Raw genomic sequence first — 24,361 nt, forward strand, 5'->3', positions numbered from 1 at the left:
ATTACATACATCCTGGACACTCTTAACTGAACACACAATACATAAACATAACAGTTAGATAGAGAAACACCTAATTCATGACCTAATATTGCATATTAATAGCCGTAACATTTGACAGACACAATACATAAACATAAACTTAAACATAAACATAACATAACATAACAGTTATACTTACTCTAACACAGACATTACATATTAATGGAAGTTGTTATATTGCCGAAGTGTAGACATTAACACCTAATTCGCGCTTAAATCGGCAGGTGGCTCAGAATCTGAACAATCCGAAAGCTCAGCGTCAGAGACAAGTTCAGGATCCTCCATGATAGCCTTGATAGCCGCAACATTTGGTTCTGTTTTGTTCTTCTGGGCATCCTTCTTAAGTATGAGTAGCTGCATATCGCGGGCCAATCTACGACCCATTTGAGAAATCTCACGTTCTAGTGTTTGACATAGTCGATCAACATTATCAGGATCTTCCTTTTGGATCTCAACAGAACGTGCTTTTGGCACCTTCAGTCCTCTTTCCCGACATAATCTTTCGTTTTGCACTCGCTCTATAAATAGTGCGGGCCACTTAAGAAGTCTAGCCTTTGCATAACCATATCCTGTTTGATTTTCTGATGGATCCTCCACCAAACCACATGGATCTCGATAGTACTTGGGCATGACGAAATGTCGCTTCCCAAACCTATCATGATAAGCACAAGAGGCATCCAAGAAAGGAAATGGTGTTTCATCTTCAGCATCGCCACTTCCCCTTCCCCCTCCTCGTCGTGAACTTTCACCCCTTTGCAAGTTCCTACCACCTCTGCGACCCCCACTCCCTCCTATGAACCATGTAGCCATGCTAATTTTTTAAAACAAATGAATAATAATTTCGTAGGGCGAAATGAGTTGTAAGGTTGTGTCTTCACCTTGAGTTGTAAGGTTGTGTCTTCACCTTTACTCGTTTATATAGTTGATTATGAACGGATAAATGAGAATCCCACATATATGCATGCTGACTGTAAGGTAAATCAGTAGATTCACTGTTGCCATGTGACTTTCTAAATTGAGAATCCCACATATATCAATACGAGATGAGTTATCACTGTAACAAAAAAGTCGAGCAAAAAATGGAGAAAACCAAAGCATGTGGACCAAGTCACATCACTTCACAATCCATCTGCATATACGAACAAAATAAGGGCATGGTGACTGTAAGGTAATTCAGTGAATTCACTGTTGCCATGTGACTTTCTAAGTTGAGAATCCCACATATATCAATAATAGATGAGTTGTCACTGTAATAAAAAAAATCGAGCAACAAATCGAGGAAACCAAAGCCTGTGCACCAATTCACATGACAAAGACCATCCATCTGCATATAAGGACAAAATAAAGGCATGCTGTTGTTAACAGATGACAAAGAATCTCACATATATCAATAACAGATGCGTTGTAATAAAAAAAATCGAGCAAAAAATCGAGAAAACCAAAGACTCTGCACCAAGTCACATGACTTCACAATCCATCTGCATATACAGACAAAATAAAGGCAGGCTGACAATAAGGTAAATCAATGAATTCACTGTTGCCATGTGACTTTCTGAGTTGAGAATCCCACATATGTAAATAAGAGATGAGTTGTGACTGTAATAAACAAATCAATAAAACCGAAGACTGTGCACCAGGTCACATGACTTCACAATCTATCTGCATATACTGACAAGTCTCTCCACGATTTGACTACTCAATGTGTGAAAAAATGAAGGTCATGAAGCTTACGACCCGCTATTTGTATTTCATTGAAAAGTATGACTATTTGAATTGTTCTTGTCATTTGGGAAGCTATTCACCGACCTACCTGTTATGTTTTATGTGTTGTTGAAGGCGGTAGTTCGATTCACCGAGTTTAGTTTTTTGTCAACCCCTCATTCATTACCGGAGTCATAATTTTTACTGGACTTTCAATAATTGTAAGGTGACTCTTTCTTCTTTCCTGATGGAGATTGAAATTCGTTGTAATTTCATCCCTATTTCAGCAGCCCCAGTTAAGGGAACCTTTTCTCCGAGTTGCCTGATCTATTTTATGTGTTTTAAGTATTCACATAATTGAACATACATTAATCCATTAATTAATCCAGAACATTCATGAACAAATTGCAATTCAATAAAGAAAGTCATGAACTCATAAATGTGTACTTATAAATGTAGGTATTTCATAAACTTCAGGTGCATAACAAAAATACTTGAAATACATCCGTACGTTACACCAACAATAACGTTGTCTTACACTCCAGGAACGAACATATGAAAGATAACGGTGTTTGATTTCTTATTCATCATCTGACATGTAGTAGTCAGAGAGATATTTTTCATTGTTGAAGACATTATTTCGCTCAACCATTGTCAAATCTCTGTTGCTTGCTTCTGCCATTTCAGTGGCTAGCTGAAGCATGAAATGTCGACATCTCCGCATCAACATCCTGTTGTTCTCCTTCTTAATTCTGCTAACTGCTTTTTCATAGTCACTCACATTTCGTCTAGCCATGGTCAATGAACGACGATGAGGTACCGGTGCCCCAAAGTTACGTAGATCATTATACAATCCTTCTTGCTCCGTTACCCTGAACGCCCATTCTGCTCGGATACCAGCATAATAATCCTTCGGACTTGAGTACTTTTCGCTCTTGTAGTCATACATAAATGGAGGTAGCAGCCACACTTTCGGATTTCTTTGCTGGCGTGAACTTCCTACACCTCTTGAAGACATTGTTAATAAAATTAAAAATAATAATAATAATAGTAATTGTATATCTATTACTATTGTTATGCCTTCAACAAACATCATACTGGGGTATTTATAGACATGATAGTGGTGCTAGGGCACTATGGAATAAGTGATACACGTGATATTATTTGATGTTATTCATTTCATGTAATTTTGATTACCCGTGACTTTGTGTACCTGTGATGTAGTCACGGATGTGGTTGTAAGATAAAATAATAATTGTAGGCTATAGAATCACAATGCTATCCCTTCATATTCGAGCAGTGCGTTGTCAAATAAAACAAAATGCAGTGAGTTGTCACATCGGCACATGAAACTATTTTGTCATGCTTACTTTTGTAATACAATAAGTACTCACTTGGAATTGACGATTTCAGTACGTATAAGTGTTTTCGAGAAATTATAAATCAAATCGAAAAATGAAATTTTCTTTGTATTCAAGTAATATTGTTCATAAACTATCATTGTTTTTCTCACCAACATAACAAAATGGTCACCTGCTAGGTAAACACGATTGGAACGTTGGTGCCTATATTTTATCTTATTTTCAGTTAAAGAACTTCACAGTCATCCGATTTTTATTGTCATTACACAATCGTCCATCATATTTTTTTACCAACATAATAGCATTTCTGCTTCTTTTCACAGTCATAATAATGTGACTTAGATGAATTCTGAAATGTGCGGAAAAAACAAAGCATGTAAGTTGCACTGCAGAAGTCACATGCATCACGTAATGTCAAGAAACAAGTCACAACGTATACAAGCATGGCAAAGTAAGAAAGTCACATGCATTACTGCATCACTGCATAAAGTGACATGCAGCATTGCATCACTGCACAAAGTCACATGCCTCCTACGTACTGTGCCCATTGCAATTATGCACAAAGTCACAGGCATCGCTGCATCTGCGGCACAATAGCCGATGCTACAGGCCGTTGATTCGTTCATGACTGCACAAAGTCGAGTCCTGACAGCCGTATCCACTGGATAAGGTCAGTGGCATGCATGTGATCGAACAGGAAATTGCATACACACAGGTACCATGTGTGTATATGGTATAAATATCGTAGCATACCACAACAAAAGTTTTACAGCTATTTCTACCGATATGATCATGACATATACGGTGGTTGATCTATATTCAGCAATGGGTCGCTATTGGGTTGCAGATGGAGATGAATTTCAATACCCATTAAATCCAAATTTGCGTTACTCACGTGCCACCGTCAATACCATGAGAGCTGAGTGGGAATTTCGCAAAACTCGAGCAAACGTTCTCGTTGAGCTATGCCGTGAAGTTAATCTTAAATTTCCTCGCCGGTTAGCCATGCGTATGCCAACTGACACTCCACAGTTGTTGCAAAGGGCATTGCATCGTATCCGCGACGAGGTTAATCACATGACACAACGTTTGCAGAGGTCTGAACTAATGAAGACCGCAAATGAGCGTGCCGAAGATGGGTTAATGGATGATGCACACCAGTACTACGCCTGGAGCATGGATGTTATGTATGAATCTGATATTGAGATGTCAGATGATGATGATAATGAATGAAATTGTTTGGATGAACGCCCAGGGCATTTCTGTAATGCATGCAATTTGTAATGCTTATCCATGACTTATCAATAAAACGAGATATTTCAATTATTTTTAGCCTTCAACGAACATTTTTTTTATAGCTTCTTTACACATTTTGTTCAAACCAAACGCGTTTGTAATTTATGTTCTCCTAAATTACGGATAATGAGAGAGGGGTAGAGATGTGAAACAGATTTGTGTGATTCATCAATATAAATAAGAATAAAAAATTGTGAAATGATAATTGCGAATAAATAAGTATGACACTTACATCAGCTGTACAAGTTTGACACATACAAACAAAAAAAAAAAAAAAAAAAAAAAACCTATATAGTCCATATCGCAACCGCTAATGCCCTAACCTGCCCCCAGTCCCACAACCCCGACCGTGGATCTCCCTCCTCGGTCTCCTACGGTAGACTCTCTGAATATCTGGCACTCTCTCCCCTGCATGCTGCCCTCCACTGACTGCCTGCGGAGCCTGTGAGTGTGAGTGTGACCCCCCCTCTCCTGCATCTGATGCCCCTGATCCTGCCTGTGCCTGTAGATCATATACTGCTGTGAGCTGTGAAACTCCCACTCCCTCGTCTGGTGCAACTGTATCACGATCTGCAGCTCGACCACGACCTCTGCCTCTGCCCGCACCCCGACCTCGGCCGCGACGTCCCCCACGACCATAACCTCTCCCTCGCGCTCTGGGGGGGGCTCAATATGGCCCTCATCATCAATGTGTGAGATGTCAGTGAGAACTGCATCATGTGTACTCCTGGGCGCGGTCGAAGTAGTCCCCATAAAAGCAGGTGATAACTGGGTGGGTGGGGTAGCAACATCATGCATGAACGGGGGGGCGGTCGAAGTACTCCCCAGAAAAGTAGGATGTAACTGGGTGGGTGGGGTAATAACATCATGTATGAAGCGGGGCGGTGACCAATCAGGGTCAGGGTCAGCATGCTGGGTAAGATGTACGTGTGGGGAATATGGAGAAATGTATGGGGTATCATGTGGTGGGGTGCCTGAAGTCGAAGGACCTGCTGTGGCTGGCGCTGAACTGGAAGGCACTGACGTGGACGGGACTGATGTGTCTGGAGCAGCTGCTGCAGTGTGTACACCGTAGTCCCCAAAATGCAGACGATCTACCCGATGGGCATGCTGGATCCCCTCGTACAATAACTCTCTGATCTCTACAAGGGCCTGCAGACCAAGCTGTCCATCACGTCTGAAAATAGCATCCTCAGCCAAGTGATATGACCTCCCAGCTCGAACCACCTGTCAAAAAAATAGATATATTAGGCTATAGTTGACTGAAAATAATCAATTATGATATTAACAATTATCGGAGATATAGTACGCTACTCACCAATGACTCGAGAGAAGGCCCAACTCCCTGATATCCGTCCTCGGACAGGTGGCTCGGATTACCGACAAGTAGGTGTGTATGTCGCCGATACCACAACATGTAAGGGTCGGGAGAGGGGAGGACCCCATCGCTCCAGTCAGCCTGTACAATAGTGTCGCGACGGGCATCCCACAACTGTATGTATCGCATATGATGCTGACTCCAGTCAGTGCTGCCTCGGCCACGTCTATCCGTCGCATGCAACCGCCACTCGGTGTCACATCGATCCGGCACGGGCTGGACCCGACCAAACTGTCGGAGGACACGATCAGGGAGATGCCACTCAACCACGTCATAACAAATGAGTGGTACTCTCGCCATCCATATATCCTCACCTAGGCGGCAGTAGTCTGGGAGCGTGTGCAGGACATCAGCATAAGGCTGCCAGATAAACTACAATAACGACAAGTCTATTAAAAATCGGTCATAAACGTATACAGTCCATATGACAATTAAAATTTAGGTATATAAATTTGATACCTCGCCGTCTATCATCCGGTCAAGCTGGTCTCTATACACGACCACTACGTGGGTCGATACGACCTCGTGGCTCATGTCAACCCTCCATCGGCTACCTCGAGGTCCGGCCGGCATCTGCATGTCTCCCTGCCCGATGGGAACCTCACCAGGAGCAACTACTTGCCGCCTAGCCGGGGCAATGCGAATCAATCTCTCCCACGCCCAAATCTGCAATAGTTTGAACGCAATTACAATACTGATATATGCCATACAATATGAATTGACATGTAATAAAATTCTTACTAACCTGTAGCAAGACAAGGGGTCCTCCGATCTGAGTCACACCCACCTGAGTGGCTCGACATAACATCCTATACAAGCATGCCAAAGCCGCGGCGCCCCAGCTGTACTGGCCGATGACGTCAATGTCTCTCAACAGTGGCAAATACATCAGCTTGAGCAGGTTCTGTGACTTATCAGGGAGAAGTACCCCCCCAATAAGCCACAGAATATATGCTCGCGCATGCTGCTGTACTAACTCATCTGCAGCATCATCTGGAAAATCGCCCTGAAAATGCTCCGACAGCCACCTCACCCTCACTCTACCTGCCTGTAAGTCTGCAGGTGTAGGTGCTACTCCCAATAGCTCAGCACATAGCGCTATCCACTGCTCCGTCGTCAATGATGGGTCAAGTCCAGTAACTGCTCGCCCATCAATCCGTAGACCGTATAGGACAGATACGTCCTGCAATGTGACGGTGGCCTCACCGGTCGGGAAATGAAATGTATGAGTCTCTGTGCGCCATCTCTCGACGAGAGCAGTAATGAGTGGGTGGTCCAGTCTGATATGGCCTATACGATATACACCATAGAATCCCGCGCGTAGTAGACACTGCAAGACTCTATGGTGCAATGGACGATCCCACAGGCCGGAATCTCCCCGTCGGCATGCCACCACGGTGCGTGACTGGTCCTGCATAACAGAATGAGTATTTTAAATTATAGCATTATCAAGGAAATGAAAAACAAAATGCAGTGTATTTTCATTGTACGCGTAAAGTCCAACAAACGTTATTGCATACCGGGTCCTCCCATATACTGTCAGCCCGATGTGGATGACTCAAAAGGGGGACCTCATCAGGTAGATGTGCCATGAAGCCTGTACAGTTGAAAAACAAATACATTTTGACAAACTGTATTGGTGAGCATGTAATTTAACTATATCAATTAAGCTGAAATTATTATGTACATGACGACTTGAAAAATAAATGTGGTCGATTATTTTAAAAGTATAAATTTGTGTGCCATTAACTAAAATCAAAAGTTTGCATATTATGTGCCCATTAAATATGATAAACAATTCAACATAACCTATCGTTATCTATGCTTCAGACTAATATAAAAATCTTTTACAAAGTCATTTTACGATATCAGTTACATAAGCTTAATAATGACCAATAACATGTGGATAGTTTTTGTATGTCAATATTTACAAACAAAATGGAATGATCAATTTTTTTTTTCAAAACTTCATTATTGATTTTGGCATATTTGACATAACGTCATTATTGATTTTGACATATTTGACAAAATTCGTTACATTTATGGCATATTCGACAACTTCATTATTGATTTTGTAATTTTTGTTTTGCAATAAAATAAAAAATTTGTAAATTACGTACATGTAATTCACAAAATTCTGTAATAAACATTTTCAATGAAGTAGAGAATAAAAACTATGATAGTTGTAAATTTCGTCAAGCAAATAAAAAAATTACAATATATAAAGAATTAAACAACAGAAATGATATATTACAAATAAAAAATGTTCTATTACATGTATGGCCCCGTTTACAAATAATGAATTACAAAAGAAAATAAAATGATCTATTACAAATAAAGAATTACAAAAAGATCTATTACAATATGTAAGTATTACATAGCCTTCATCGACCAAGTCGCGCCGGACATGTTCGCCTGTCATGACCTGTCTGCTGGCACTCACTGCAACGAGCGGTCAAACGCCTATCTGATATGTCCATCTCATTCGGAATACGAGACATAGATGCACGACCCCGTTTCACTTGTCGCAGACGCAGTACATTAGGCATTAAAGTCCACTGCGGATCAGCCCAATAATCTTGATGCGGTATTGGATTGAATTTAGTTTCCCAAACTCTATGGTTATAACAGGCCTACAATGTCTGAATCCATCGATGACGGGTTTGAAAGACCAAAAAACAAAGTGGAAAACGGGCATAATGGTTGTATTTCCGGTATATCTATGCTTCCATTGCACGATGGTACCAGGATTAGATGTTTGTAATGCATACATGAATTTAGGCAACATCATATATGATTCATCCCAATCTCCGAATACCATTCGAATTGCCTTTGCCCTTGCATGCCACGCCTTCTTGTAATGTATAGTATAGTTCATGGATTTTTTTATGTCTTCGATGACATTCTTAATGGGCATATCAGGTTCGTTCTGCATACAACAATACCTATGAGTCAGATTATTTTGGTGTGAACACTTTAAAGACACAATTTTGGTGTGAACACTTTAAATGAACAATGTGTATATAAATGTAAACATTTATTTTGTATACTCACCGCAACTTGTCCCAAAAGATGAGAAGCAATGTAACTGGAGCTAATATTTGTGTGGTCCCTATTCGTTCGTGGGTATAAACAATGGTGAGGACCCCTATACTGCTTTATTTCAAAAAGCCCATGTCTCTTACTAAGAGATGCACGCAACCACCATCTACAGTCGTGCTTGCAAGCACACACCCAAACGTCTCGCTTGGAGGTTACGACTTTGTACTCTCGATTATTTGTTGCATGGTACAATTTGACAGCATGTACGAGTTGCTTCTTATCAACGAAAACCATCCCTTTGTCCAACTCTGGATTTTCAGCATTCCAGATTCGGTTACGGGGAACGACATCGCGGTTACTAATGTCAAAATCACCACCCATGTGAATGTTTTCAAAGAAAGGGATTTCAGGTCTAGGTGGAATGGGGGCATTCTGAATATCAACGGGAGCGTCGACATCATCTTCTTCATCATCATCATCATCTGATCCGCCCAATAAATTTTCTTCATCACACATTTCATTCTCATCATTGTCTAGGGCGACATCAGGACCGTACATGTCACTATCAGCAAACTGCACAAAATTAACCGTTTCAGCCATATTACCAGCAACTTCAACTGGAGTCGTATGATGGCTATAGGTGGGCACATCTTGGGTGTTATTGTGAAATTCAGTCTCGTATCCACCATGTGAACTTGATTCTCCACCATGGCCATGAAATGTCTGTTGTGTGTAGCCAGCTGCATAACATTCATTTGATTCATACATAGGAGACTGAAATGCTGTCGTGTCAACCCCATGTGTCAGCAATGTAGTGAACGGATGCGATTCCATCTGTGTTACATTCGGAAGATTCTGTACAACCTCTTTCTGAATGTACACTTCCAAACAATTTGGTGGTTCGAAATTTCCACCGATACTTAAAACGGTGTTCAACGCCTCATCGTCATTTATCGGTAATATTTTGTATTTGCTGGTTGCTTGCCACTGGCGATAAGGATATCTACATTTGAAGATCAATCGGACTGTTTCCCCGTAACTTGCGACCTTGGACATAAACATCTCCTCCAAATTGCCAAGTGTGGTGCCAAGTTGCACCATATATATCCCTTTCGGCTCAGCATCATATGACACACCTTCATCGGGATCCCGAATTATGTTTCCCCCCCAGTAAAAGATAATTGGAACAGTTGCCATATACTTGCTTCAATGAAACAATAAATATTAAAATATCAACAATATACATATATTGAATTGTACTTGTAAAATAAACATTAAAATTTGCAGAAGCCACAAATAAAAGCAACCCTCTAATTTTTTATCAATTTATATTTTCCAGGGTTGAAGGAACTGTAGAGGTGAAACATTAATTCAATTTCTATTTTGTCAACTATATATTTGTGTCTCAACTTGATTATTACTTTTTATTCAATAATCTTGTTCACTTATTTTTATTCGTATAACAGAACAGCTGAGATTTCATCTATACGTGGAGTTACATATTGTGTCTCATTTACTTCGTATGTGAAGACTCTTATCTTTTCAACGTGAATGTTCTTTGTTGTCATTGCTCTATTGTCTTCATCTAAAAAACACATAACAAGAAGTATACATGTTGTCTTAATTCTTTCGAATTAGTGGCGAAAAATAAAATAGGTTGACAGATATTTAGTAGAGGGTGACGCGATTGATTTGGACAATATAAATTACAGGGTGCAAACATTGAGAGAGATTTTTTTAACCTGGTGATGTAATTGTTCAGATTTATGGAAAATATAAGTTAATTTGATTTGCTCCAACTTGTGCCATTACGGACCTTAATGACAAAGTTATTTCCTATGTGAACTAGTAACCCTCGTCCATTTTGTAGAGGGCATAGAGGCTTTCTTATAAAATTAAAACAACAAACTGATTTTGGATCATTTTGGATTGTTCTGAAAAGTAAGAAAAAAATTAAATTTATTTACTCCTTTTTTTTCTTACACATACAAAAACAACAAAATTATTACAGAGATAATTTATAATGGCCAAAAATTAGAGATAATTAAATTGAAGTTGGTGGTTAAATGTATGGACTACATTTTGGACAGTTATCCATGTGAATCTATCGGGCCATCCGTACCAATTATTTGGTATTACAAAATACATGCTTACCCATCAACGTGCCAATTTTTTTTTTTCCCTTCTTACGTACGAAATTGCTACGGACTATTAATTAAAATAATTTATTACTCTTTTCATGCATATATGTCTGCACACCTCTATGGACAGAATAATTATGATATTTGCTTCCGCCAACCCCTAATTTTGTAAATCTATTTAAGTGGCCTTCGGTAATCTTAGGATTACTGGCCGGTCATACCTATAGTAGCGAGTTTGGGTCGTGATAGAGTGGTATCAGAGCACGAGTTGATTATTTGAAGTGTTTCCATGTTGGATCATTTTGGATCGTTCTGAAAAGTAAGAAAACTTGATTTTGGATCATTTTGGATCGTTCTGAAAAGTAAGAAAAAAATTAAATTTATTTACTCCTTTTTTTTCTTACACATACAAAAACAAAAAAATAATTACAGATAATTCAATTGAAGTTGGTGGTTAAATGTATGGACTACATTTTGGATAGTTATCCATGTGAATCTATCGGGCCATCCGTACCAATTATTTGGTATTACAAAACACATGCTTACCCATCAAAGTGCCAATTTTTTTTTTTTTCCCTTCTTACGTACGAAATTGCTATGGACTATTAATTAAAATAATTTATTACTCTTTTCATGCATATATTGTAACTACTCTAAAATAGCAGCCAAAGTAGATTTTCATTTTCAATGGTAGTGGACAATCACAAAGTGAAAAAGACGATAAGTCAGTTCGTTCAATACCCATTTCAAAAACTTTCTCAAATTTTCTTCAGTTTTATCATAAAATTTTAATTTGTACTAGAATACTATTATATGTATTACAAATTCAGCTCATTAAATGTTTTAATCATATTTTGGCTGCTTGACCCCAAATATGACCCCAAATATAGTGAAATAAACCAAACGAAATTAAACCAAAATTTTTTTTTTTAAATCAAATACAGTCAAATTTAAATATTTTCAGAAACCAATAAAAATATTTCTTTTCAATAAAATAGAGTCAAAATTAAATATTTTGATAAACCAATAAAAATATTTCTTTTTAATAAAATAGAGTCAAAATTAAATATTTTGAGAAACCAATAAAAATATTTCTTTTTAATAAAATATAGTCAAAATTAAATATATGAATTTCGGATTTTTTAATCGCAAATCTTAATTAAAAAAAATTACTTTTAAAACCCTAATTTCCTTTTAATTCCTCTTCACAAGAAAAAAAAAACAATTTCCAATTCAACAAATGTACGTTGGTTTATTCAATATTCAAAATATAGACATTTTCATTCACAAACATAATTTAAAAATTCTAATTCCTGATTTGAAATTTAAAAATATAAACATTCAAAATATTCAAATTTATTCAATATTCAAAATATTTTTCTTTTGGGTCCAATGCCAGTGGTGCAATACATAGTAATTCATGGGTGGACATTGGAGATTCTTCTTTCTACTAATAAACCCACTTCGCAAAAGTATGAAACAAAGAACTAGCTTGTTGGTCAAGAGTCTTTTTATAGCTATTTTAGCCCAAACATGACATGCCAAACGAAACCTAAGATTCACAAAAATTAAATTTAGAAGGCATAACACTATTTACATACATCCTAAAATTATATATATTACAGCTAAATTAGCTAATTGCCCAATAGAAATCCAGTCTATGATTTTGCATAATGATGAGTAGCTCTTTCACTTGTTCATGAATTCCCTTCATTTGACTTGATTATGATTGTGTTTGAATCATAACTTTGAACACAGATTAAAAATAAAATAAAATAAGAAAAAAAAAAGAAAAGAAAATAAAATAAAATAAAAGAAAATAGAAGAACAAATTAGATTTTATTTTACTCACATTTTTCTTTCTCTTAATTCAAACTCAGTTTTAAGAGATTGATTGACTTGACAAATGAGACACTTTCTTAATCAAAGTTGTATTAGATTTATCATTGCAGAATTGATTGTAAAAAGAGAAAAAAATACTCTCTTTTTTTCTTTTTTTTCGGCTGAAGGTTAGATTTGATTTCAAGTTTTTGGTACACCTATTAAAAGACTTGTGAATTAAGTTAATGTGGTCATTTAATGTTGTACCCGAGCCTTGGATTTACCAAGAGAAATAAATAAATTCACCTCATTTTCTTTTTGTCAAGATAAAGAAACATAATCTTAGGGTGTTGTCATTTACTGCATTCCAACAAAAAAATCAAGATTGAGATCTGAGTCGATTTTTTGATATGAGTCGATTTTTTGACAAAAAGGGTTTGTTTGGATATGAGTCGATTTTTTTACTATTTAATTTGGGGCTAAAAAATGTCGTTAGTGATATGTTTTTTTGACTTTTATGAGAGAAAAAATAAAATATTTATGATTTAGATATAACATTTTGTCTTATATGAATAAAATAACTTATTTTATCTTATATGACTATTTCTTTGACTTGAAACCTTGAAATTTGTTTATGTTCATTTTATTTTTTATTTTATTTTTGGGTAGCCCTATTAATATTTTGGTTTTGTTGTAACGGTCCATGAAATTTTGGGATGATCAAATTATATTAAATCTAGCATTTAGTGAATCTTATCACGTTTTCAAGAGATGAGGATATGTAAAATATTTTGATCCTCCATGTAATTCTCTCTCCCTTAAATTAATCAGAGTATACATATGTGACAAAACTTTCCTATTTTTTTTTTTAAAATTTTAATTTAATTTGTTTTTTGGGGTAGGTCATCCATATGTGATCCTAACACATTCAAAACCCAATAAACAAAACCCCTAAATAGTCCCAAAGAAACATGGATCCTTTGTCTCTTGGGTATCACAATGCAGGTCTCGAGTCTTGACCTCTACAATTTCTCCCAAATTAATGACATTTACATGCTTTGATTTCTATTTTAACTATCTTCATTTGTATAGGAGAATGTAAAACATAAATAGAAATAAATATGATGAAACTTAGATATTTTTGTACATAGACAAAAATGTTCTCACATTTGAAATAATGAAATTAACTAATTTATAAAAAAAAACATAACAAAATAAAATGATAGTATCCTCTTGAATAAAAAAACAAAAAACATTAATATTTCATTATAAATAAAATATAAATTTATAAATCATATAAATAATATTACTTTCTTTATTTGGAAGCTCATTTAACTTGAAACAATTCTTTGAAATAGATTATTGAATTTCACTTACAATTAGATTTTAATCTATTAATTTTATAATATTAGAACCAAAAAAAATAAAATCCATTGATGCTATAATATTACAAAAAAAATAAAGCATTTCAATTTATTCCAAAAAATAAAAAACCAAATAAATAAAAATACTTTATTTACAAATTATATAATGACAGTATATGTTTCAAATTAAAAATACTTTATTTTGATAAACCAATAAAAATTTCAGAAAAATTCAAAAACTAACCATGATTCCAAAAAATTCAATTTCATTTCAAAACCCTAACATTGACAGAAAAACCCTAACCCGTATGCCAAAAAATTCCAAACCCTAATTTCATAACCACAATGATAAAAACCCTAACACATTTAATAATTCACAAGTAAAACCCTAACATTGACAAAAAAATACAACACAAAACAAACACAAAAAGTAAATACATAAAATTAGGGTTAATGTCATACCACGGAGAGACAGAGAGCAGAGACAGAGAGCGAGAGCGAGCTGAGATGGAGCGAGAGCAGAGAGAGAGAGAGCGAGCGAGAGCAGAGAGAGGGAGAGCGAGCGAGAGCAGAGAGCAGAGAGAGCCAAAAACCTAAGTCGTATGCAAATGAGGGGGGGTGAGGGGGGGGTTTGTTCGTATATATGAGGAGTTTGAAAACGCTGATACAAAAAGCGATTTCATTTAAATGAAATCGCTATTACAAATAGCGTTTTTTGGCAAAAAAAATTTGTACTGAAATCGCTATTAGAGATAGCGTTTTTTCCGGGAAAATTTTTTTCTTAAAATCGCTATTACGAATAGCGTTTTTATTTTAAAAAAAGCGCTGTTAGGAAAAGCGTTTTTAACAAACCCTAGAAGCGCTATTTGTAATAGCGACTTATTAATCAAAGTCGCTATTTGTAATAGCGATTTTACTGTTCACCTACTTTTACGCTCCTAACAGTGAAAGCGCGAATAGTAATAGCGTTTTAACCTAGTTTTAGAATTCCGTCAGAAGTTGGCCTAGTTTTGGAAATACATACAAAAATGGCTTATATTGGGAAATGGCCCTCCTTCTCCCTCTCCGTCTCCCTCTCCCTCACCGCCACTCCTCTCCCCTCCACTCTCACCGCCGGTCCTCCTCGCGTTGGCCGGCAACCGGAGCACCGATTCACCTCCTTGTTGGTCACCGTCGCCTGAGATCCTCTCTCTCCCTCTCGGCTCTGTTTTTCTGTCTCTCTTTCTTTCACCATTCACTCACAAAAACCCATACAGCTTCACATACACGCACACACATGGGTTCTTCAAATAGTCAGAAGGTATGCTTTCTAATCCATTAATTTCTTCTCAGGTTTGTGTTTTTCTTCTGCTTCACATCTCTTCAGTTCTTTCTCTGATCATCTGTGTGTATGCGTTTGAGTATGGCTATTTGATTGTTAATAGCTGAAAGCAACTTGCCCTAATTGCTCATTTTTGCACAAATTGGCAGTGGAAAAAGAAGTGAAATAGAGAAATGAAGTTTTGGGATTCGTACCTGAAGATATCAGTCGTGTCGGCGATGATTGGAGGTTCAATGGAGTTTTTCATGGTCAAAACCGGCTTCTGTGTGAGAATCTCTCTCTCTCTAAACCCATCTTGTATATGATGGATATAGTGTGGAGTATAACTAGATTCTTCTATTAGTGTGGGTTCTGATGATTCTCACAGCCTCTTTATAGTTGTATTATTACATGCCTGTACTGTTTTGGGATTTACCCATTTTAATTTCAGCTAAATGTAGTTGAATACTCTTGATTTTGATCAAATTAGGTTGTTTTCATTATATTGCTATTCTGTATGCACATAAAATTTACGTTAAGTAAATAGATTATAGTTCAATTTGTTGGATGGGTTTAGCCATGGTCTCAAATTAGCTTATACAATGATATATGTTGTGTTTGGATTTTGAATTTGTGAAGGGAAAGGGAAAGTGCAAAGTGAATGGAGTAAGTTAATTTTTTTAATTTTCACTTCTCATACATATCCTTCATGATTCTCTTTTCAAATCATTCTCTTGTCTTAATCTTGGAAGCAAATACATATCCTTTTTTTTTTAATTATTTGAACCACTTAAGGGTTGTTTGTGTTTGGGATATTAAACTATGACTACTTACCCATCTTTAAATAGGAACTTCTAGATTATAGATTTTGCGACCGCAAGATCTTCCTTCCTTCCAAAATGGTGCCTATTTTTAATAATTTAAAACCACCATTATATCAGTTTGCCCCAAACTGAAAAACAGAAAAAGAAGGATAATTAACATTATTTAGAAGTTGCTTTGCTTGGTCTAATTTGGTGGCACTGGGAATGAATCGAAGGATTTTGAAGGATTTCCAACTATTGTGGAGTTCTCATTAGTCATTATTACATATAATAGGCATTCTTTATTGCCAAAAGATAAGATACACAGCTTGTTAGTATAAACATAATGAGTACCAAAACAAACCAAATTTGCTTTTGTGAGGATGAATCAACATGTGTAAAGCTTGTAGATTATAGATCTTTATTCTAATTTTATACAACTATCTGTATCCTAATTTTTAAAATTTTGTGCCATGTCTGTAGTTGTGTCTGTCCTTCTCAGTTTATAATAGAAGTGAGATATATATGGTTTCAGTCATGGGAGCAAGAGTTGGTGTAAAATATTATAATGTGTGGCCATATTATGACAACTTGTCCCGTTTTCATGTTCATGCAACATAGGTTAACAAGCTTGAGGCAAGCTGATTTTGGTTCAATCTATAGTATCGGACTTTTAAGATATAAACCACTGGATTTAAGTGACAGATATTCTGATTTATCTGTTTCATCCACCTGGTTTTTGGCATAAGAAGCATTCACATGGTTGAAAGTTGGAACGATAAAACTATTTTATCGAAGGCTGGAAAGTTGGAACGATATAAAGCCCATCTCTTCAACAATTTGGAGTGGTTTTGAAGAATTCAAAATTTCAGTTCCAATATTTAAACTTCATCCCTTGTGCAGTGGTTAAAAATATAGCGCAAAGAGAAAAAGGGGGAACAGAAACATATACAAATGAATTATCATACTTGCATCTGGATTTAAAAGAGAATGCCATAAGAACAGTGAAGAGAAATGCGTATGTCAGGATAAAAGGAAAAAGCTATAAGTCATGTTAATAACCCTACAGCTGAAGTGATATAGGTCATTATCTCATCACGTGACACAAACTATACATGGGCAAAAAGAAAGTGACCAAGTTCATAGAAAAAGTAAAAGGCATTGGTTTCATTAGCATTACTTACTATTTTTTTTTTTAAAAAGAGCCAAGTTGACACAGTTGTGGCAACTTTATTCATTCCTAATTAGTTTTTGATAGTTTGAATATAGAAGTGGCATTCATTGCAGCTTTTCTTGTTGACAAAACGTCGCTTATCTTGGTCATGTGCCATGTTTAAAGGATGCACGGCATGAAAGCTCCATCAGATTGAAAGGGATTAATTTTCTTGATTGGTCAAAAGATGCTGCTACGTCTGCATGCTCATCTTGCAGGTGTTTTTTTAGTGGAGAAGGAAGCAGGAACAACTCTGGAAATTTAGGGAGGTCAGACTTGGAGACATCTAAAAGATTTTCATTTAGTGGCAGGGGATGGACCAACATCCTCCTTATGATTAACGTCTTGTGAGTATCACCTTTTTTCAAACAAGGACATCACAATGTCTCCTACACGTCTGTTTATTTATATTTTCCTTCTTATCGGGCTCATGTCCTATTTGCCAGCTTTCTAAGACTCTGTTTGGATCATGGATTTAGGTAACGATTTGTGAAGGGAAAAGAAAAGGGGATGGAAATGTGAATGGAAATTAGTGTAGATTTCATACACATTTCTCTCTCTATCTTTATTGGTGAAAGAGGCTTTTATCCTCTGATTTTTTTAAATTCTTTTTTATTTTTGGGTATAGGGTCTATATTGCACAAATTGCAACACAAGGGAAGCTGCTTGTATGGGGTGCTAAGGTTAGACTATCACTCTGAGGGAAGAAAAAAAATTGTATACCACCTTTCATATCAGAAAACTCATTTTTCCGGGTTTATCTCTAATTGTTTTATATTTAAAAAAAAAAATTTGCAGATTAATAGTCTTATTGACCAAGGACAATTGTGGAGGCTTGCCACGTCTTCCGTATTGCACTCAAATATTGGTCACCTCATGGTTTCTTTTGAATCACGACACTTGATATTCTCATGATCGGTTGTTTTATAGATTGTTGGTTTAAATGAATTTCATGTTTTCAGATTAATTGTTTTTCTTTGAACTCTGTTGGTCCTACTGTGGAGACCATTAGTGGTCCTAGAAGATTTCTTGCAGTTTATATCACCTCTGCAATTGCAAGTAACGGCTCCTAATCCCACTATAACAGACAATGAATTGCTTATTTTCGAAGAAACAACCCCCAATCCACTATAATTCTGATTTGAGATTTTCAAGAAATCAGGTTCGGCAATGAGTTATTGGCTCTGCAAATCACCTTCTGTTGGTGCATCTGGAGCAGTTTTTGGATTAGTAAGTCTTTTCAAACTCTATAGTCACAAGTTCGCTTAGACACATTTTCTTCACATATTAATCACATGTGTACAACCAAAGCAAATTTGATCAAATTAGAAAAGAAACTTACAAACTCACATATTTTCTTCAGATGTTTCAGTAGTTAATTATTAGTAGTTAACTCGTAACATTTTGTATTTTCTTGCAATGTTAATTGTATGCATCATTTCTATGCTTTGTTTGGTTGGAACGTAATCTTCATCCCCTACTTTCGTAGAATTTCTATGTTTTCATTGAGAAAGTAACGGTGAAATAAGCCGTAATCAGTTCTAGGATTGATTATGTGACATGAACATTTTCTATTATGGGTGTCTCAAAGTATATTACTTCTGGTCATCACCAAAGTATATTACTTCTGGTCATCACCAGGAGTCACAAAGTTGGATTGGAGCCCTTGAAATGCAATCATAGTTTAAAACTTTATTTTTAATATAAAAGGAGTCACATTTGGTATCATTTGTATACAGACAAAACATGTTTGGCAAACTGCTTCTGAAAATTATTTTTGAAAAAATAATAATTTGAAAGCAACTTTTTCAGGAAACACTTCCAAATTAATTTTGAATTTTTGAAACTTTTTTTGCATAAAAAATGAAAACGATAGGTATTTCATAACTTTTGCATTATTTTTGTCTATGAAAACAAGAAAAAACTAGAATTTTGAAAATGATACCAAAGAGGACCATTAACTCTGAATTGTTTCATCTTCCTTTTCTCCTCACCTTTTATTTTATATTGGTCTGTGATCAGGTTGGATCTGTTTCCGTGTTTGTCTTGAGGCATAGAAGCCTAGTGGGAGGTGGCAAAGAAGATTTACAGCATATAGCACGTGTGATTGTTTTAAATATGGTATCTCCCCCACTTCTCTTTCACATTTAGGCCAAGTTTGGGAAGACTAAATAAGTGCACTTTGACTTTTTTTGTATTATGTGTAGAAAAAGTAGAGAGGAGATGTTGATTGATGTGACCCAAAAAAGATAAAAAGATGAAATAAGTGCATTTTTTTAGGTTAGCCAAACTTGAGTGCTTTGCTTGTTGGGAGTTGTGATTTTATTACGATTCTAATGAATCATACCCTGTTTATTCAAGTCTACCAAGTAGGTGTAATAATCTGTCATAATTTGGAAGTATTTTTGCATAAACTAGATTCATAATTAAGTTTTGTTTAATCTGAGGATACAACATTTAACTCTTGATGTTGGAATAACGGCAATCGCCTATGTGCATGTTTCTTGTTGACATGATTTTAACTCACGGCATACGTCATGCAGGTTATTGGGCTTTTGTTCAAAGGCATTGATAACTGGGGACATGTAAGTATGAGAAAATTATTGTTATAATTTTTCTCTTACCTAATTACCTTTGGAATATCAATCAATTCTATTCAAATGACTAGATCAATTCCGGATAGAAGAGATTTTGGACCAGGTCCACATCTTTGATATACAACTGTGATGACCTTGAATTGTAACAGCAAAATCTGCGCAACTCATGCTTGTAGAATTGCAAAAATTGTGGTGACCCCAAAATCAAAATATTCCACAATATATATTCTCATGTGTTTGCCCTAACCCAAGTCTTCCGCAATGTATTGTTGTTTATAAGGTGTTTTTACTCACCCCATCCCCGATCGTAAATATTTACTGTCCACGACAGAAATTATTGCAAGTAATTTAAACCAATTTTTATCGACTAAATTTGAAGTCATCAGCCCACATAACTAATTTTAAGCCATATGACACCACATGATCTACACAAACATCCACCCAGCTGTGAGACTTTCTTTTATAGTTGGTTGAATGTTTTATAGCTTTGCATATATAACAAATGTGAAATTCAAAGTTGCAGGGTCTTCTTTTATGGTGTGGAATTCATTAGAATGCATCATTTTGTTCAACAAGTATATATTGTTCTTCCGCATAACTAATATTTGAGATAACTTTTTTAAGAGTATATGTAATTATATAAACTGGGGTTAAGATGTAGGCTAGGGGAGGCTCATATCGTCCTTATACTGAAATCAATAAGGGATTCAACATTTGACAGCCCTATAGGAGCAAAAATTGGCATAGTGGGAAAAAAAAAAAGGCCTATAATGGCAGACGGGTAAATTGTCATCCCTATTGTTCTTGGAAACATGAATGCACACCATTCTATCACTTCTTAAAAATCAATTTCCTTTTCCTTTCTTTACCAGCTCCATCTTTGTTTAAAGCTCTCACTCTTTTCCATTTTGCTTCATTTTTATCTGTTTGTGTTTTCTGTTAATGCTCTGATTTATGGAATTTTGATTTTTTGGATTCAATGCACTCATTCATTATGAATTTGCCCAGCTAAAATGAATGGCTGACTGTGGGTTATGGATTGAATTTATCAAATTTATTCAATGTGTTGATGAGGAGATTGGGTTGTAAACAAATTGCAAAAACAATGGATTATGTGAATTTAATTCATAATTTGCAGATAATCTATTAGAGACTTAGATAGTGTTTGGTTCATTGGAATGAAATGATTATTCCATCAAAATATTCTTTCTTATGTTTGGTTAGACTTAAAAAAATAATGACAAATATTCTTTCTTATGCTTGGTCATTCTATAGGAAAGCCTATGGAATCACCATTCTATTCCCTCTGTAGTTAATTCTAAAATAGGTTTTGGTTTGCCCAATGATGAGAACCTTGATCTAACATGAGTTACTTTTAAAAAAGTTTAAATGTTTTAAAAACATTAGTTTCGTGTAGTTCAACTCTAGCTTTTAGACAAAGTTTTATTGGGAATTCTATTGGTTGGGGAAGTGTATGTATTCGTCATGAAAATTTCAAATTCTATTATATACAAACAATTTAATGATTTATTGGTTGGGCAAGTTTTGTAGACATGCATAGGAGTGACAAACAATTTATTGGTTTTGGATTTTGGATTAGCACTGATTTCATCATGATTCACGACATTAATATATGCGTTGAGGTGAAATTAAAACAAAGTCTTACGAGCTTGTAATATGCTAGTCTTGGCAACACATGATAAAGCTGAACCTGTTAAATGCGTACTCAACTCATTAAGGCTTTTTATTCTATTTACTTCTTGTTGGCTTCATGTACTATTTTTCGCAATTCAGCTGTCTATCATGACCGAGATTAGGTCTAGTCACATTAACAAGCGTACCCTGTTAGAATTCATTCAATTTATTCAATGTGTGAATGAGTTTGCCTTTCAATTTAAGTTTTAGTACGGCTTACATTTGGCATGTTAGCAGATGATAAAGTAACTGTTTTGGAGTCAGAAAAGAGAGCTTGGAAAAGTTTCTCGAATTATGAACATATAGGGGCTTCTTGCATTTTTTTTACACATATTGTCACCAACCTTTTGATCCTTCAGTAAATAATTGGGATGTGAAGTATTTTTGCTGTATCATGAAATACTTATTTTATTGTTTCCATAAATAACTTTCTTCAATAATTTGTTTGATAAGTGCAAACCACATTATTTAAGCAACCTTCCCTCGTTTGCAACATTATCTAAGTATTGTTGATATATTGAAAGCAAAAGAGAAGAAATGAATAGCAATGACTTTTCTCACAAGTTTCTATTTACATCAGCACTTTCTCATCATTGATACTTCACAACACTTCTTTCATAACAACATATATGCATGTTCTATATTGGAATAAATGAATAGTCATGACTTTCATTATTTAATATTGATGAGTTTTTTTTTTTATTTACTACATCTGTTTCCTAACTCAATTCCTGAAGGTCTCTTCAGGCTCTGGAGATGCAAGAATCTGAACACAAGTCCAATTGCCTGGTTGGGATGATGGGTTCGACTTCCATGGTACTGCAGGTAAGCACATCTTTTATTTTTTTCCTATGCAGCAATTTTACATTGTGTAATTGGATCGAGGACACTATGAATATGTCTTTCTATATTTTTATTAGACATGCACTTGATTTCACATTCATGCAATGGTTCTGTAGGTGCCAGCAGGAGTGGACGAAGGGGATGGGCGAGTGGGAGTAGTTGGCCCCTTCCAATCGAAGGGTTTTATGGAAGGACTCGAACAATGGGAGCTCATAGTGATGCCAGGACGACATCTTGTACTTATTAGTACTTATTTTTGGATGGTTGAAACTAAAATGTGTAATGGGAGTAGTTGGTTTTTCCTGTATTATGTATGAAATTAAATTATTGACGTTGGATTAGACTTGGTTCTTATGGAATTTATAATATATATATATATATATAATTGGACGTTCAATATTAATTTTTTGGATGGTTGGAATTAAAAAGTGTGCACGTTGTTGAATGCTTGATAACATATTTAGCGTTGATGGATTATATTGTTTATACAGGGTACAGGTTGTATTAATAATGGATACAGGTTGTTTAGAAAAAAAAATTTAAAAAAAACACGTTAAAGTATTTGGCCACCAAATATTTTGGTAGCTAAATACGTAATCAAATGTTTCGGTGACTAAGAATTTAGTAGCAAAAACATAACCCAATGCACTTTTAGTGACTAACACTTTAGTCGCCGAATGCACCTTTTGCCGACTAAATACAGTTTCGTAGCCAAATGTGTACTTTCGGCGACTAATTATTTAGTAGCTGAAGGTGACACCTTTACCGACCACAACAACTTAGTAGCCATAAAGCATCATTCGGCGACTAAAGGTTTTAGTAGCGGAAATATAACATTTGCCGACTAAACTAATATTAGTAGCCAAATGTAGTCACTTTCGGCGACCAAACGAAATTTAGTCGCCAATACTATCGCCGACAGGGTAAAGGTGACAAGCTTGGCGACAAAATATTTTAGTCACTAAATCGTTTCAGCGACTAAATATTAGACTTTTGGCAACCAATATTTTGGTAGCTAAAAATGACATTTCTTGTAGTGTTTGCTGATGTATAACACTCACAACAGTAACTCCAAACATCGGAATTTATAGAATATGATGAGCTCTTACCCTAAAAGATAAAGGGGAAATTTCATAGAAGTGTATAACTTAAAAATTAATTACAAAATAAGCTGTAAAATTTATAAATATTAATAATTAAAATCATAATTTTTTTTTTTATAAATACGTAAAAATTAACTTAAATCACCACTGGTTGATAATTTCCTCGAAAAATAAATGGGGCATTTACATACATGTCCCATTTTGGGGCATTTATAATAGACCAATTTATAATTTTTATAATCCATTAGGTCCTAGATAAAATTATTTACTCCTTCAAGTCCCATTAATTTTTAATAGACCAATTTACCCTTCCAAACCTGAATTTGGGAATCAAATGGTCTTCTTCCACGATTTCAAATCCTCGTGCAAAAACAAATTGAAATTCAAAAAAAAAAAATCCAAAGCAATTAAGGCACGGAAACCGAAGATTCATTCCAGAGAATAATAATGATTCATGAATCAACTTGAATTATGATTCTGTGACTTCTCGAATACCTCTAGATCTACAATTTTCAAGCTCTCCTTCGCAAACTTGCTCGATGCATTAATCGAGCAACAAGAAGCCGGAACACGATCGGAGACGGGGCTCGAGCAACGGCCATTCGAAACCGTTCGTCGTTCAGAACCTTCCATATCCGTCGTCGACAGCGGTCTGAGAAGCCAT

General features: G+C 35.7%; 3 protein-coding genes across 8 annotated transcripts; 1 reads left to right on the plus strand and 2 right to left on the minus strand.

Annotated features, from left to right (window-relative positions):
* Positions 1 to 4,580: 4,580 nt before the first annotated feature.
* LOC145792286 (serine/threonine-protein phosphatase 7 long form homolog) lies at positions 4,581 to 7,368 on the minus strand. Of its 2 annotated transcripts, XM_082873060.1 has the most exons (4): positions 7,296 to 7,368; positions 6,521 to 7,186; positions 5,716 to 6,441; positions 4,581 to 5,624 (listed from the first exon to the last, which is right to left on the minus strand). In XM_082873060.1, the coding sequence occupies exons 1-3, from the start codon at positions 7,365 to 7,367 to the stop codon at positions 6,214 to 6,216; spliced, it is 966 nt and encodes a 321-aa protein (XP_082729186.1). In that variant the 5' UTR covers position 7,368; the 3' UTR covers positions 4,581 to 5,624; positions 5,716 to 6,213. The 2 variants fall into 2 exon arrangements, with proteins under 2 accessions (XP_082729186.1, XP_082729185.1); XM_082873059.1 differs by lacking the exons at positions 6,521 to 7,186; positions 7,296 to 7,368 and having other exon boundaries at positions 5,716 to 6,245.
* Positions 7,369 to 8,323: 955 nt separating this feature from the next.
* Positions 8,324 to 10,492, minus strand: LOC145793327 (uncharacterized). The gene is made up of 2 exons (XM_082876126.1): positions 8,830 to 10,492; positions 8,324 to 8,704 (listed from the first exon to the last, which is right to left on the minus strand). The coding sequence occupies exons 1-2, from the start codon at positions 10,012 to 10,014 to the stop codon at positions 8,324 to 8,326; spliced, it is 1,566 nt and encodes a 521-aa protein (XP_082732252.1). The 5' UTR covers positions 10,015 to 10,492.
* Positions 10,493 to 15,201: 4,709 nt separating this feature from the next.
* On the plus strand, positions 15,202 to 23,828 carry LOC114321115 (RHOMBOID-like protein 10, chloroplastic). Of its 5 annotated transcripts, XM_082873898.1 has the most exons (12): positions 15,202 to 15,443; positions 15,614 to 15,730; positions 17,586 to 17,806; positions 18,088 to 18,142; positions 18,258 to 18,338; positions 18,422 to 18,518; positions 18,622 to 18,689; positions 19,482 to 19,580; positions 20,003 to 20,044; positions 22,499 to 22,576; positions 22,711 to 22,802; positions 23,628 to 23,828. In XM_082873898.1, the coding sequence occupies exons 2-12, from the start codon at positions 15,638 to 15,640 to the stop codon at positions 23,629 to 23,631; spliced, it is 930 nt and encodes a 309-aa protein (XP_082730024.1). In that variant the 5' UTR covers positions 15,202 to 15,443; positions 15,614 to 15,637; the 3' UTR covers positions 23,632 to 23,828. The 5 variants fall into 5 exon arrangements, 4 of the variants coding, with proteins under 4 accessions (XP_082730024.1, XP_082730023.1, XP_082730022.1 ...); XR_014332394.1 differs by lacking the exon at positions 23,628 to 23,828 and having other exon boundaries at positions 22,489 to 22,576; positions 22,711 to 23,022; XM_082873897.1 differs by lacking the exon at positions 23,628 to 23,828 and having other exon boundaries at positions 15,202 to 15,475; positions 22,711 to 23,022.
* The last annotated feature ends 533 nt before the right edge of the window (positions 23,829 to 24,361 follow it).

The sequence above is a fragment of the Camellia sinensis genome, chromosome 6, assembly GCF_055761805.1.
Source record: "Camellia sinensis isolate YWXY chromosome 6, ASM5576180v1, whole genome shotgun sequence".
NCBI lineage: Eukaryota > Viridiplantae > Streptophyta > Magnoliopsida > Ericales > Theaceae > Camellia > Camellia sinensis.